The sequence below is a fragment of the Stigmatopora nigra genome, chromosome 5 (assembly GCF_051989575.1).
Source record: "Stigmatopora nigra isolate UIUO_SnigA chromosome 5, RoL_Snig_1.1, whole genome shotgun sequence".
NCBI lineage: Eukaryota > Metazoa > Chordata > Actinopteri > Syngnathiformes > Syngnathidae > Stigmatopora > Stigmatopora nigra.
The window spans coordinates 15,725,296-15,742,560 of record NC_135512.1 but is presented as its reverse complement, the minus strand read 5'-3'; the positions used below and the strand labels follow the sequence as shown (position 1 = coordinate 15,742,560).

General features: G+C 38.4%; 1 protein-coding gene across 2 annotated transcripts in view; it reads left to right on the top strand.

Annotated features, from left to right (window-relative positions):
• Positions 1 to 17,265, top strand: part of dspb (desmoplakin b) — a 57,597-nt gene that overhangs the window by 5,942 nt on the left and 34,390 nt on the right. For both annotated transcript variants that reach the window (XM_077717363.1, XM_077717364.1), the window contains exons 4-12: positions 290 to 349; positions 439 to 606; positions 6,546 to 6,650; positions 6,756 to 6,851; positions 9,269 to 9,394; positions 12,366 to 12,518; positions 12,875 to 13,029; positions 14,507 to 14,633; positions 16,498 to 16,684. In XM_077717363.1, coding sequence (XP_077573489.1) covers positions 290 to 349; positions 439 to 606; positions 6,546 to 6,650; positions 6,756 to 6,851; positions 9,269 to 9,394; positions 12,366 to 12,518; positions 12,875 to 13,029; positions 14,507 to 14,633; positions 16,498 to 16,684 — 1,177 coding nt within the window. The remainder of the gene's footprint in view (positions 1 to 289; positions 350 to 438; positions 607 to 6,545; positions 6,651 to 6,755; positions 6,852 to 9,268; positions 9,395 to 12,365; positions 12,519 to 12,874; positions 13,030 to 14,506; positions 14,634 to 16,497; positions 16,685 to 17,265) is intronic.

Below are 17,265 nucleotides of genomic sequence, written 5' to 3'. Positions count from 1 at the left end.
ATATAATGTAATATTATAATTAATGTATATCAATGTACAATACCTCTACAATCATACATCTTCCATATCGCCCATCCTCAAAAGAGTTCTGGGGGTTGCTAGAGCCTAACCCAGCTGTCTTTGGGTAATAGGCAGACAACACCCTAGACTAGTCGCCAGTCAGTCATAGGGCACACAGAGACAGATGACCACTCATTTTCACAATCACACTGCCACCGAGAATCCGACACCTCTACAATCTAAATATAAAAATAAAATGCTAATACGAATTTTTGTGTATGACCTTCAGGTTAAGAAAGGAGACAAAGGAAACCTTCATGCGTTAGACCAAGAGTGGGACAGTCTACAGGTGAAACAAATGACATTGATATGCGAGAAGGAGTGTATTTTAATTTGTGAGTTTATTTAATCTGAAAATTTCTTCTTCTACCACCATAGAAAATATTGTTTGCTCGGACACAACAGCTGGTAGATCTCCAGCAGATCATTCAAGAACTCTGCAATGAGATCATGTGGGTCAATGACAAGGAAGAAGAGGAGTTAATCTTCAATTGGAGTGAAAAGAACATCGACCAGTACATACCCCAAAAGCAAGAAAGCTATTCAGTTAGTATTTTCATACAGTCCTTGCCAAATTACACAGTACCTCAAACTCGACTGTTGACCACATATGGGACGTCTGGCTGCAGCCCAGAGCCCCAATTAACTAAGTTAGGGGTGGGTAAACCGGGCCTTGAGGGCCGCTGTGGGTACAGGTTTTTGTTCCAACCGATCTAGCACAGATACTTTGATCAATTAGATTTCTGCAGAAAACAAGAAGCACCTGACTGCAATCCACTGATTGCAATTGTCGGACACTAGATTGAGGTATCCTGTGGCCCTTTGTGGGATAGTTTGCCCACCCCTGGTAAGTCTTGCATAATTAAGTCAACAAAAAAAAAGTTACAAAGTAAAAAGTTATAACTACTGAATTATTATCAATTGCTTCCCCCTTGCAACCTGTGTGGTCACAAGAGAAATGGAAATAGTCATGCTAAAAACAAAGTCAAGATTTAAGTTAGGTATATTTATTTACACGGTCGCAAATCCTTAAAAAAATTCAAAAGAACATTACAATGATTTGATATCAAAATATTGAACAATATTATCACAGACTATACTTAGAAGTACAGAATTACGTTAAAATCACCCTATACTCATTTCCCAATTCTTTTTGACTATTTCTTGCATAAAATAGGTTGAAATGGGATTGTGAACTTTTTCTGGGTGATATCCATGTAGGGTCTTTGTAAATTAAAACCTTCTACAAACAATGGGATTATAATTATGGACAGTGTGAGATCACATTATTGAGAAGTTTAGGAAGGAACATTCAGTGTTAGTAAATCGACAAAGTAAGAATGCAATATTTTTTAAGTAGCAGAAACAGAGCCTACACTGCCTACCAGGACGTGACACAAGATTCCTCCAAAAGCCCCAAAGAGCAGACAATCTTACACATAATTACCATATTTTACATAGTACACATTATAAGATGCTACAGTAAAACTATGTAATGCATCCATTAGACGCTGCTGCGCTAAAGGGAATCTCAATGAAAAAATCAGATACGTGATTCAAACCTTTATTAATAGATTACAAAATCAGCTTTCTGACAACTCCTTTCACTCCGAAAATGAATAAACAACTGTTATATTATTTTTTTTACGAGGTAAAGTATGAGGATTTTCGTGACAGTTTATCTTATAACAACAACAAGGTATAACATTCACCGTACGTGCTTCCATTTTATCCACAGTGCGGTTCACAGGAATATCAAAGGCAAGTGGTCTATATGCTCTGGCCAGATCTTTTTTTCAGTAATCTTGTTTCTGCAGTATCTGCGGAAAGTGGCCATCTTTTCTTGGTAGTTCGCTGGCAGTTGCTGTGAACTAGTAGTTTGTGTGCGGATATAGATTACGTCTTTTCATAAAACGAAAGCACCAACAAGAACCACCTCTAAATTTGTTGATGTTAAATTCACGGCATGCATAGTGTTGCACCCTGTATTTTCATATTGCTTGAAATTCAGGAAGAAATAATCACAAGGTGATTAGTTGTTGCCCTCAATCCAACTTTTACTGTAATCCCCAACATGCACTCGTTAATAACTTAAACCCTTTAGTTTAGCACGTCACACTCTCCCCCACAAAAACAGATGTCATCTTGACATCAGAATATTCCAAATATCTCTCCACTTGGTGGTTATTCTGAACACCTTGCGAAATCGTCACTTTGCATCCTCTTATGTGAGCTGATACTCATGAAAACCCCAGGTGACAAGGTATTAGATATCTTCTGTTTCACTGGCTGTGTAAATGACATGTTTTCCTTTATCAATAACTTCCAGCCACTACACAAAAGTGACTGTTGGGCATCATCCTTCACACTGTAGTGACTACGTATGTCGGACTGCATGCTGTTGTGAATATGGACAGCTCTGAGCTCTTCGACAGTCTGGAGAAGACTTTGGTTCTCCTTCTCCAGTTTTAACAGTCGACTGCGGATCTGCTCACTCACCTCCTCACTTCGAGTCTGCCGCCCCTGAAAGTTGTCATTAGTTTTAGATAGTTGTTCTATCTCGCATTCTAGGTGCTGTGGCGCCTCCATGCTCCTCATCTGAGCTAAACACAAAGTCAAGTGTTTATCCTGCAGCTCCTCAATGCATTTACGATCTGCATCCCTTCCTTGTTCTATATTGTAGCTCCGGGCTCTCATCAGCAGGCTGTGCTTCTCCAGCTTGTGGATTTGATCTGAGCCTGCCAATTGATCCTCAAACACCTCTTTGGTTTCCTGCAATATTGTGTTATCCTCTTTGAGATCCTCCACTTTGGCATTGTAAAACTCCATCTTGTGCTTTTGCTCCCTGTAGCATGCCACTCACTCTCCAGCTTGTCACCTTTGCTTACGCGTTCTCTCAGCGCATTCAGTTCATCGCGGTAGACACGAGCTACACAGGTTTCTACAAGCAGCATCAAATTCTCCTGCTGGAGCCTCTTTATTTCTCCCTCCATGTTTTCCTGATTGTGTCTGTTGTCCAGTAGTTGTTTAATCCTCACTTCTAGCTCTTGTCTAAGTCGTCTGATCTTTGTTTTTGAATCGGCAAGTTCCACCATCAGGTTTTGCTGAGTTCCCATCTGCTGCTGTTGTATGCTGCAAGGATTGGCGATGGACAGTGGACTGGATGTGCCACAACGCACACGGACCACACCTTCCTTTTCCTGAGTTATTTCTGCTATAGTCCTTTCTTTTGGTATGGAGTTGATTGACGCAGCAGCTGCCGCATTTGCATTTGACACTGAACAACACATCTGTGAGGAAGGCAGAGTCGAAGGGGACATTTCCTTGTTCATGGTTGACACTCGTCCTGAAGGGGCTACTAGCCGTTTGTTAGGTTCATTAATAATTACCTTCGTCCGTAATTATCAATAACTGCAGGCAGACATCTTATTCAATTATTGACATTTAATTAAATAGAAATGGATACAACAGATAAAAGCCTCCGAAGGGGAGAGTCAGCAAGTGTCACCTTACAACTTCCGAACGTCTCCTCGAATAGACGTTTTCGTACGCTTCTTATTGCCATGAATCAAAACAATTTACAGAGTTGTTGATCATTCCATCACGTATGAGCAAAAACAACATCTGGGACTACAATAACAATCAAAGTATTTTACCAATAACAAAAACAGGAGACTAGACCTAACAACATTTAGATTAGAGTAATTATACAACTTCCTTGACCTAAGAATCATATAATATAATCATAATCATATAATGGTTACATACAGAAAAACCCGAAATGTAAGGTTACATAACGATAACAACATTCTTGTTATTGGCCGAATAGCCCTGGCCTCGTCACCAAGGGCCCACCAAATCTCAAGGACCCAGATTGGGTGGATTGTTTGTATAATCATCCTGGAACAGGCCGTCCAGGTTAAAGATGACTTGGCAATACTCGTGACCTCGCAACACTTTGAAAATAGAAAGAGAATGATTTAACAAAGAAATGAATTAATACAAATATATTTATAATAGTAATACAGAATAAACCCAACACCGTTCAAAGGGGCTTCTCTTGGTGGTCTGACTTTTTGGATTTTACATCCATCTTGGAAATGTTCTCCACTCACACAGCGATAACAGTGTGTGCAGTGCAAATCTCGCCCTCCCTGTTGATAATCCAAACATCTCCTCGGGACATAGGCAGGGCGGCTTGTGTTCCAGTGGGCTGCTGGGGGCTGGCTGTAGTAATTTCGTTGAGCAGAAGGTGGCAGGGGGTCCGACATTGGTCTTCTAACTGAAGGTGGGGGTAAGACTGAGGCTAGAACATAGGCTGCTGTAGTGTCTGATCTGAGCTATCTCGGCACTGAGATCTTTAAGAGAGGTAATACTTTTCCTCAGTTCAATCAGCTCCGCTTGTACTTCAGGGGACATTTTAGATGTTTCTTCTACAGGGCTATTAGTAGGTCGTAGGTCTTCTGACTGTACCTTGTTAACCTGTGTCGTTCTCTGTGGGGTGATGAACTTATCTTTATTTCTCCTTTCCACTTCATTTGCACATGCGATATTTAACCTGTCCAGTAACAGCTCATCTGAAGTTTTACAGTCCAGCAAGGGAGGCTGCATAGTTACCCGTCACTCTGCAGCCCAGTAAGTATTGTGTGCGAGCACATACGCTGGACTAAACTTGGGTCGTACTGGAGTCCTGATTCTGCTTCTCGGGATGCAAATAGTACCTTCTGCCTAAGACCAAGGACTCGCATTAAGAAACTTTGGGGAGTCTCTTTGATCTGCTGTACTTCGGAAGCTAACTTTATAACGGTCAGTAGCACTCCTCTCCTGAAAATGGGCGCGTAGGTAGGATGCATTTGAGTGTGGGAAGGGTGAGGTTAGGTTTTTCTTCCAAGTAATTTCGTAACTACAAACTGGAGGAGATAGCTCTGATAACTGCATCAATGATTTCCACATCCTGGTAACCTCTATTCAGTCCATTTTTAATTTGATGAACAAGGCTGGAGAATGTCAGCTTGTCCTTCTAGCCTGGTTCACCTATTTGGCCGGCAATTTTGAAGTCTTTGCGCCAGTATGGGCTTGGCTGGGGAGAAACACCCCCCTTTAGGGTCTGCAACATCTTGCAGCTGGGGCAAAGTTGTTGGAGTCTCTTCCAATTTTGATCCCGTTTTTTTCTTTTCATCTCTTTTTACTTTATAATTCATATCTGATATTTTATCTTTCAGTTTCAACAATTCAGACATGCCTTCATCCTCTTCATCCTAGATCTTCTCTTTCTAGGTGCTTCACAATGTGAGCCACTAATGATAGATGCGATTTCCGTCTAACACTTCTCAATATGTTAGGAAAATCACATATTTCTAGTAGGTTATTTCCATCAGGTTGTTCAACGTTCCTACCACCTCTTCGTGTAACTTCTCCATTTCGTCGACGCTGTAGAAGTTCTGTTGACTCTGCAGGACTGAACTCTGAACTGGCACATCTTTACTGTCTCTCTGATGATTTCAGCTTGGCCTCAGATGACAAGTACCCAACTGCCAACTTCCAGTTCTTCTCAAACGGCAACACCTCTCCTCACTGCCATCCCCTTGGTTTGAAGTGTTTGGATTTAGCTGGCTCAGAATTCAAAGAGCAGGTCACGGACACTGGTCATCTCAGCTGCAATTCCAGCGGTGCCTACAAATGTTGCACCCTGCATTTTCAAATTGCTTGAAACACAGGGAGAAATAATCACACAGTGATTAGTTGTTGTCCTCAATCCAATTTTTATTGTAATCCCCAACATGCAATTGTTAATAACTTAAACACTTTAGCTGCTGTCACTATAGTATCCCAGCATGCACCGTGCACAACTTGATATCTAGCACAAAAATATAAAATTCCCAAAAAAGAAAAATCAAATTTCTTTTTAGACATAAATTAGACAAAGAATATTTTTAAAGATTCCAAGGGATAAAAGTGTACAATTCTTTATAATAAGCTTTTTTTGTAGAAATGAAAACGCTGGTTTATATATCGCAGCATGCAACAGGCACTAATTGATGTCAAACACGAAAAAAGAAAATTTTAAAAAAGAAAATCCAATGAGCGTTTTTGACATAAATCAGACAAAAAATGTATCCATCAATAAAGTTCACCAGATTATAAAACGCACCAGATTATTAGGCACATAGTCATCTTTTGAAAAAATTGAAGGCTCTTGGGTGCACCTTGTAGTGCAGAAAATACGGTATATTAAATCAACATACATTGAAGGGGTGCGAGGAATGCATCCCCAGTAAGTGCCATAAGATCTGTTGACCCAGAGCAGCATTAAGGCTAGTAATGCATTTAAAAGCGGCAATTTGGCATTAAATGGTTTTTCATAGCAATTCATTATTGCTTATTTGATGTGAAGTTATTTGTCACAGTTACGAGTATGTAATAATTTTTTTTATAATGTTGTAAATTGTCAGATTAATACCATTTTAATGTTGTCTACTTAATAGAAACTAATGAGTGCACTTGAGGAGAAAGAAAAGCAACTGAATAAACTGAAGGTCAAAGTTGACACCCTGTTAAAGAACAACCACCCAGCTTCAGACAAGATCGAGGTCTGTCCGGTTCACCTGCTTTGCTAATGTACTGAATGTCACCTTGAATCTTATTTACAATCAATTTTCCATATTTATTTCTACTGTCTACATTTTGTTCTCAAGGCATACAGAGACACACTACAGACTCAGTGGAGTTGGCTGCTTCAAATTACAAAATGCATTGATGTGCATCTGAAGGAGAATGCAGCATTCAACCAGGTAAGTCTATGCCTACACAGTCGTATTAAGGACTTATATTCAATGTAAAAAAATGTGAAACTGGCTGAGAAAAATTGCAAAGCATAAATTAAAAACATTTCAAGCATTTTTTAAAACAAAGGAGGAATTTGATTAAACACTCATAACAAATAAGAAGAAATAGCAAAGGGGATTGCCCGTAAAAATGGGATAAGCCAAAATTCCGAACTGCTGGCCATATAGGAGAGATAAAAAGAGAAAACATATTTGGCCCCATTTTTTAAAAATATATTTATATATACATAGTTACGTGTATATAGGGCGGCCCCGCAGATGACTGGTTAGCATGTCGGCCTCACAGTTCTGGGGTCCTGTCTTCAAATCCAGGTTGGTACTCCTGTGTGGAAATTGCATGTTCTCCCTGGGCCTGCATGGATTTTTTCTGAGTTCTCCAGTTTTGTCCCATATTCCAAAAAGATGCATGGTAGGCTGGCTAGACACTCTAAATTGCTCCTAGGTATGAGTGTGAGTGTGCATAGTTGTCCATCTCTTTGTGCCCTGCGATCGGCTGGCCACCGATTCAGGGTGTCCCCCACCACTGGCCCGGAGACAGCTGGGATTTGGTCCAGCACCCCCTGCGACCCTAATGAGGGTATAGCGGTTCAAAATATGAGATGAGAGATGAAACCACTTTAGTGCTGAATTGCTGAATTATGGCAGTAAAAACATTTTCACCTTCTCAGGTCTAAATGAGAAATTAGCTGCAATAAAACCTTTGTTTTCTGACATTTTTCTCCCATTATATAGGGATTAACAGTCATAAAATGCTTGTTATCCCATTTACCAACCACTATTTTAAACTATGCCAAGAATCTCAGCATTCCTAAAGAAGGAGCGAGGTGTGCATAAAATGTGACCAAGACAGGTGGTTCCACTGATGTATGCACTTGTAAAGCCTGTTGGCACAGCAGTAAGAGTAAAGCTAAAATGTGGCTGTGCAACATGCCTCTTGCGCCTGAAAAGCGTCTCTTCATTGACGTCAACGAGCATAACTAGCAATAGGGAGAAGACTGCCTCTACCTAATAGCGAGATATGGATAAAAAGTGGCCGAGAGACATGCTTGCTTTTCCCTGTGCTCACAAAGCTATTAAAATTATGTTGAATGTAGACATAGGAAACCACCTAGACAACGCAGCATCCATTTTATACATTATAAGAAGTAGACATAGTTGATTTACTTTTGGCACATAAGTAATGTAATTGACCACAGTCATTGATCACCCCTATAGCTTTTTACACATGACAGGACAACCTCATTTTTGAAAAACTTGTGAACACGTTCTTTGGTGCCAAAATCTTCAGCTCTGACTTCTGCTCTTTTTTTTATCCATGTCTTACGCTTGCGAGTTTCAACGTGAATTTTGACATTTACATGATTTTATTCATACTTAAAAAAAGCAGTGATGTACTGAAGTCGCAAAGTGGTGAAGGATCACAGTATTTAGGTTAAAGACGAGTACTTTACGCGTGGCCGAGCTGGCTCGTCAATACGTATGGAGAAGCAGGAAGTTTGCACCGAATACATGAACTTCTTTGCAACAAGTTTGACATTTAGTGTAACGTAAAATTACAATTTATTTAAGTGTGTATAGGAATCCAAGTTAATTTAAGTTAAATTTAACATGTATGTTATGTTAAGAGCGCATCCGTCAAGTGACTCTCTTTTTCACTCACTCTCTTTCTCTTCCTATCCACAAACTCCCCGTTGTATAATATAATGCCTCATTTTATTATTAAATATCATAACTCCTAGTTATTTGTCACTCTGTTAGTAGATGGTCAATTTCAACCAATAAAAATATGTATTTCCATTGTAATATCCGTATTTTTGGTGTTTCGTTTTGAGAGGGTGGGAACGAATTAATTTGTATCTAGTTCATTGCTATGGTAAATGTTGATTTGAAATACAAGTAAATCAACATACGAGCTCAGTCCCTGAACACATTGAGCCTGTATCTCAAGGTACCACTCTATATCAATTCATCGCAGCACTGATTGACCAAGCAATGTCTCGTAATAATCTGCATCCTGTGATGGTCAGGCGGGCATGTTATCGTCTATAGACATGATGAGTCAATGTGTCTACCTGGCAAAGGCTCCACCAAACCCCTCGAGTTCGATCGAACCCAGGTCAAGAACCACTGGTTCAAATAATTATTACACTCTTTCCGTAACTCTCGTGAACTTTTTTCTTTACATCTCAAATATTACTGTTTGTCTGGTATATGAAATATTCAATTGAAATTACTGACCCATATAAATAATTATTTATATTGGAAAATCTGAAAAATCATCACATATGGAAGTTTTACCTTTGTTGGATGAGTCATTTCATCAAAGACTCAAATAATTGTGTACAACCTTTTGTTTTCTAAAGTTCTTTAAGGAGGCACATGAGACCTGCAGATCTTTACAGAGGCAGCGAGAATCCATCCATGAAAGATTTTCCTGTGACAAAAACACCTCCCTGAAAAACCTGGTTGATCTGCTTAAGGGATTGGAGGTTCATCTTTTTTTAAATAACATATCACTGAAAAGAAATAAATTGGAACTAATATGCATTATTGGGTAATAATGATACTTAGCTCAATTTCTTAGTGATGTGATTATAGCATCACAGTTCAACATAAAAAAGCTGGACTACAGTATTCAAGTACAGCAATACTTTGTTTATCACGGTTCATAGGTTCCAAGACCTACCGCAAGGCAATAGATTAGGGGGTTAATTGCGATGTACAAAGTGTTTTTGTGGTGTATATTTAATTTTATCTCCCTATTTATCTCTTAAGGTTTCCACTGTTCCCTAAACAAAGAGTGCTTTCAGCTGAAGCACCTTCTCTCTACGCGCCGCACATACTTGGATCTCAATACCAATTAACATACATCCGTCTCTAAACCTCTTCGTCAATCATCTCAAAGCCTGGCATTTAGACGAACAAAATTGCGCTCACAATGCTTTATGAAATTGTGTTATGTTTGTGTGTGTATATATATTTTCATTAACATGAATATAAATCAGTGGCGGGCCGTGGATTTCAATCCGACGCCTTCAATGCTATGAATCTATCCAACCCCCCAAAACTGTTTCATGGCTATAAAACCTATACACATCAGTCAAGTCAATTCAAAAGCTTTTATTGCCATCATACACAATTGTTTATACATATAAAAAAATCATCAATAATAACCACATACAATTGAAATATTATTTTGGAATATAGCCATATTTTACTCACCAAAAATCCTTTTCATCTGTACACAAAATCCATCCTCCTTTCTTTCCTACTTTTCTATCGCCATCGAAGCTAATGCTGAATGTCAGGCCAGTCCTGTTGTATTTCTGGCATATGTTTTTATTTGATTTAGTGCTGAAAATGTTCGTTCCCGGTTGTGACAGGCTTGCTTGCTTCGGAGTTGTCCGATCTTTCTTAAGGGTGTCCAGCGTTTCTTGAAATCCATTTATTCTCCTCCTTCGGCCATTGAGGTTTGACAAAACCGCTATTAAATCAACACAACAATTTATTTGCTTGTGAAGCTCGCTCCAGCTACAGTTTGGTAGCTCCGGCTAGTCCACTCTATTTATCAATCATAGTTGGTGAAAGCGATGACGTATCCCTATGCCTGTGAGAAGGCCTTAGTTTCACCAAATCGAAATCTGATTGGTTAAAGCAACAGTTTTATTGACGCTTGTTTTTTGCAACAGAGCCTCAATTGATTTCCAACCTTTGTGCAATGTTCAATATTTGGGTCCTGCTCTTCGATCTTTCTGTTCATAAATGGTACTGACGGCCGAACGATTCAAGTTGTATTCCCGTGCAACGCTCATCACTTTCTCATGCGCATCAAGCTTCTTTATTATTGCCACTTTCGTTTCAAATGAAATGGCTTTCTTCTTCCTTGCACCTCCCTCACTACAAGCCTTTCACTTTTCACCAGCCATATTGAATAATGGATGCACGAGATATTTAATGATAGAAATGAAAAAGATTCTTTGCGCACTGGAGATACGTCACGCACTTCCGCATTGCAACGGACTGGGCAGAGTAGTGCTTCTGTCCGCCGCTAATACCGACGCTTGGCGCTGTAAGCTCAGCTCACCCAGCATCCACCTTTCTCTGCCATTTCACCACCTCTTCTGCCGTTTTTACGACTATTTTTCATCTTTCTTTCGGTTGCAGGTTTCAACATGCTATTTTGACATTTTTTATTCTTCAGAAAAATTCTGCGATGTAGTGAAGCTGCAAAAGTTGAAGCCGCAAAGTAAAGAAGGATCAGAGTAGATTGATATGGTTTAATTATTTTTACATTTCAAGTAAATAACATTTAATAAATTATGAATAAGTAAGAATTATTTAACAGTCACGCATATTTTGTTGGACCGCCTTTAGCCTTGACTATGCGTTTGCGGTGGAATTGTTTTGATAAGCTTCTGCAACGTCACAAGATATATTTCCTTCCAGCATTAATTTTTGACCAAGATCTCAAATTGACGAAAGTCGAGCCAGACCGCGCGGGAAAGCATTCTCCAGTAGAGATTCTTGATGCCATGACATAAGGTTTGAATTGGAGTATACCCTTATAGTACAGAGACGGAAAAAAACATTGATGAAATAATCTGGTCATTTATAAAGTTAGCTTACCTCATTATTTGAGCACTTACCATTGGTGAACCTAGACCTGACCAAGTGCAGCAAACCCCAGAACACTTCCATAGTCTTGTACAGTCGGCACTAGGAATGATGGGCACAACACTTCATCTGGTTTTCTTCTTACCCAAATCCACCCATCACGATGGAACAGGGCAAATATGGACTCATCAGTTTTTCCAGTCTAATCTGTCCAATCTGTTTAAATCAATAATTATACACCCTAGAAAATCGTAGCCTTCTGAACCAATGGAGGAAACAGCAGTAAGACTCTACCATAATGAATGTAGGATCTTGGTGGAGAAAAATTTATGCAACACTGGATGGAAATTAATCTTGTGATATTACAGAAACAAATAAAAACCCAGCGAACGTGAGCTGTAATCGCAATTCGAGGCAGTCCAATGAAATATTTGAGTGTATGACCATTTTTGGGGTGCTGACTTCCTTTTTTCAAATTTGGTTTATTCAGCAATGCGTTTTCACAGTTTCCACCATTGAAGAAAATGTGACATAGAAGGAAGCTACACTGAATCATTTTTTTACTTCAGTGCTGAGTTCTAGTAACAAGCAGAGGAAAGGTGTGGCTTCCACTTGCGAGTTTCAGTGTGGATTTTCACATTTGATGAATTTACAAAAAATGTAATTACCAAAAAAAATTCCCCCAGAAAAAAAAGCGATGTAGTGAAACCGCAATAGTTGAAGCCGCGATATTCGAGGTATTACTGTACAGATTTATGATTGCATAGTTTTGAAATTAGATCTAAGTAGATTTTTCTTTGTCTAATTTTTCTAGCTCAATGCATTGTTTTTTAATTTTACTTTAAGATGGAGAGAGAAATGGTAAATGAGCACAAGAGGCAAGTACACCATCTTTTAAGCAAGTCCAAAAGCATCATTAGACTAAAAGACAGAAACCCAGAAGAGAGAAGCAGCCAGCCTGTTATTGTGAAAGCCCTGTGTGACTTCAAAAGAGACCAGGTTAATTTTTCCACACTGAATCTTAGACAATATATATATATATATATATATATATATATATATATATATATATATATATATATATATATATATATATATATATATATATATATATATATATATATATATATATATATATATATATATATATATATATATATATATATATATATATATATATATATATATATATATATATATATATATATATATATATATATATATATATATATATATATATATATATATATATATATATATATATATATATATGTAAATATGATAAGAAGATACTTTTATTATATGCAATATACAGCCTGCACAGCTGCAAATTGTGTTTATTCTTGCTACTAAAGAGGGTGATCTGTAAGGGCGATGAGGCAATTTTGAAGGACAGCAATCAACGCAGCAAATGGGAGGTTACAGGGCCAGGTGGTCTAGATATGGTGGTACCATCAGTGTGCTTGATCCTCCCCCCTCCCAATCCACTTAGCATCGATCTGGCTACAAGGTAAGACATAATAATTCAAAATGCATCTGCTCTTTTTCCACCAAAGTGTTTGTTGTTGTTGTTGTTATTTATCTTGTCACGTAATAGATTAGATTTGATTAGAATTTTATTTTGTCCCGTATTTGGGAAATTCCCTTGGTTGTAGTAGAAAGACAGACACAAAAGACATTGTAGATCTACAGTTGTGGCAAAAAGTTTACATACACTTGTGAAGAACATAATGTCATTGCTCTCTTAAGTTTCCAGTTATTTTTACAACTCTGTTTTTTTTCTAAAAGAGTGATTGCAAGAGATACTTCTTTATCACAAAAATTATTCATAAAGTTTGGTTCTTTTATGACTTTATTATGGGTTAAAAAAAAGTGATCAAATCTGCTGGGTCAAAAATATAAATACAGCAACACAAATTAGCAATTTTGGTGACTTAGAAAGTTGTGTCAGTGATTTGACATTCATAACATGGCCTCTTAACTTCTTGTGAGTGATTATGAGTGGCTACGGCTGGTGTCTTCTCTGGGGCCATTTAAACAGGGCTCATTGGATGCAAACGCCCACAAATGCTACAATGGGAAAGTCAAAAGAGCTCAGCATGGATCTGAAAAAGCGATTCCTTGATTTGAACAAGTCAGGAAAGTCACACAATTTCAACGCAGTTGCAGGTCCCAAGAGCAACAGGGCAAACAATTGTTTGTAAGTATATTTGAAGAATCATCAAAAAGCAGATCTGCCAAGAATTAGAAGCCCAAACAAACATCAAAACTGGTAATGGAATGGCTAAATCAGGCTAAAATTAAGGTTTTCGAATGGCCTTCCCAAAGTCCTGACTTAAACACCATTGAGAACTTGTGGAAAATGCTGAAGAAACAAGTCCATGTCAGAAAGCCATCCAATTTAACTGAACTGCACCAATTCTGTCAAGAGGAGTGGTCAAAGATTCGACCAGAAGGTTGCCAGAAGCTTGTGGATGGCTACCAAAAGCAAAGTTTTTGAAGTGACAATGGCCAAGGGAACTGTTACCAAATATTAACGATGCTGTATGTATATTTTTGACCCAGCAGATTTGATCACTTTTTCTGTTAACCCATAATAAAGTCATAAAAGAACCAAACGCCATGATTTTTTTGTGACAACTATAAACTCAAGAGACCCATGACATTATGTTCTTAACAAGAGTATGTAAACTTTTGACCACAACTGTAGGTAAAAAAACTGTAGCCTCACAAAGGAATTCCACAAGACTGAGGTTAAACATGCAGATTCATTAGATTTCAAGATGATCGGCACATTTAACTAACTAGCATTTTCTGAGTAAAATTATAAAACAGGAAGCAGTTATTCCTATCCGGTGTGAGAATAAAGGTTAATTTAAAGTGTGAGATTACATTCATTATCATTTGTCATCCACTATGCCACTTTTCAGTGACAGACAAACTGAATTATGACCATGATGGATTTTTATTTTCTCTCCGTTAAACAGAAATATGCAATATTATGAGTCTATCCTGTCCATCTGGAATCAGCTGTACATCGATGTGAAGAGTCTAATTGTCTGGCAATACTGCATTATTGATGTTCACCACATAAACTCCCTCACCATGTCCATGGTATGTAATGAATCTTTTTACACTTAAGTACCACTTGACATTTTATTCTGGTAAAAAAAATGTGTCAGGTATCACAATTAGATACAACATATTTGCGTCACATTATTTGAATGAAGCGGCCCGGCGGATGTGTGGTTAGCTGATTGGCCAGCTGAATGCTCATTGAATATACTCGACTCCCCATTGGCCCATTCACCACGGATGCCCATTCTCAGTCCACGCCTATCTCGTGCTATACAATACGCTTCTCGCCAAGTTAAGCGTAAAAGTTTTGTAAAGCCCTTCGTGATGCCTCCCAAACACTCTCCATGCACTGGTTATTTGGATCCGTGATTGTAGGGCGAAGTAAATCACCCTGGACGGAAACCTAATCCGTAGTAAGGCTAAATCTTTGTTTGATGCCATGGTGCATGCGAGTGGTGACGGCGACGTCAATGTTCTGGACGAGGAAGAAGACGACGGCGACGACGACGAAGGTGATCCTCTGCCCGGTGCCTCAAGCCAGACTAACCCACAACCATGTACGGCTTTCGCTGTCAGCAAGGGCTGGCTTGAGAGGTTTAAGCGGCGAGTCGGACTAAGGAATATGTCACTGCATGGAGATGCAGCCTCTGCAGACGGAGCAGCAGCGAGGCGTCATGTTGAGGATGTGTTTCCGGGAATGATAGAAGAAAATGGATATGTCCCGGAGCAAGTCTTTAATATGGATGAAACAGGACTCTACTGGAAGAGAATGCCGTCCCAAACATTTCGTTTCAAGGACGAACTTCAGAAGACAGGTTTCAAAGCCCACAAGGATCGAGTGACTCTGCTATGATGTTTTTGAATTTATGAGTTTTCTGAATAAAAGTTTACATTTATTATTTACATTTGCAGTTTTTTACTATATATATATATATATATATATATATATATATATATATATATATATATATATATATATATATATATATATATATATATATATATATATATATATATATATATATATATATATATATATATATATATATATATATATATATATATATATATATATATATATATATATATATATATATATATATATATATATATATATATATATATATATATATATATATATATATATATATATATATATATATATATATATATATATACTTGATTTTTTTGTATGCACCAACATAACACCTGGATTCTAATGTGGAATAAAACACCTGAATGAACAGCATATTAGCCTGGTGGTGGTTTTGTGCACGTGTTATACGTTTCTATAAGCGTTTTTGATTGCGCCCTCCTACTTCGCGGATATGCAGCTAATGCGGTGGGGTCCGGTCCCCATTAACCGCGATAAGTGAGGGATCACTGTATACTTCTGGATATTGTATTGACACATAAACATGTACGAATGGTAGAAATCACAAGGGTGACCCTATTCAGTGGTTTTTCAAGTATAACAGCCATGTCTGGTTTTCATCCTCCGTAAAGTTAAAGGGAATACCCTAAATCCTACCACGAGGACACTTCAAACAATTTTAACTTTGTGAATGTTTCATACGGTCTGTGGAGTGGATTGAGTTGGACACAATTCCCGGGAAGCAGGCGGACATGGGGAACGCAAGGGGATTATAGTAATTTTTCATATGAACACTTGTTCACATAAAAAACTAAACCTTGAATTCAAAAACCAAGAAAAGTGACATACTACTAACCAACTGGTCGAAGTTTCATACTGTTAATGCATTCTTTTTAAGAGTGTGTAGTAAAAAAAAACAATTGAGTGATGATCCAATGCTCCACTTTCTTAAGGAGTTCATAATTTCTGCTTCTGTTACATTCTTGTTTCTAATTGAATTTTCATATATCATGTTTTCTCTGTTAGCTGACTTATATGAATCCCGACGAGTACTCCGAGCTAATTAAGCATCTTGAGATCCATTACGAAGATTTCAAACTGAGTTGTCAAGGCTCACAGAAATTTAATGAAAATGACAAGAGGGACATGGAGAACCTGTTCAATGGGGCTCAGGCCTACTATGGAACTCTGGTGGCACAGTTGCCTGCTTATCGTAAGTTGTCCTAGAAAATTATGTTTGCCAATTGTAGGAAAGATTTAACATTTTGCTCGAAATGCCATGAATGTTTTTGAAAGTATACTTTGAGTCCCTATGTTGCAGCTTCATCAACTCTGCTGCTTATTTTTTTCTAGTTAGGTAATGATAGATCATTGCGGTCTGGCAAGTTGAGTGGTTAGTGCGTCTGCCTCACAGCTCTGGGGTCCTGGGTTCAAATCCAGGTCGGTCCACCTGTGTGGAGTTTGCATTTTCTCCCCGAGCCTGCGTGGGTTTTCTCTGGGTACTCCAGTTTCCTCCCACATTCAAAAATCATGCGTGCTAGTCTGATTGGACACTCTAGGTTTGGGTGTGAGAGTGCAAGGTAGTCCGTCTACTCGTGCCTGCAATCGGCTGGCCACCGATTGAGGGTGTCCCCTGCCTCTGGCCCGAAGTCAGATGGGATAGGCCCCCACAATCCTAGTGAGGAATCAGCGCTTCCAAGAATGAATGAATGACAATTCATTAAGGGCCTGTTTACAATCCCTTGTCTAGTTGATTCCAAAGTTATGTAGTAAAGGTTTTTTTTAATTATGAAA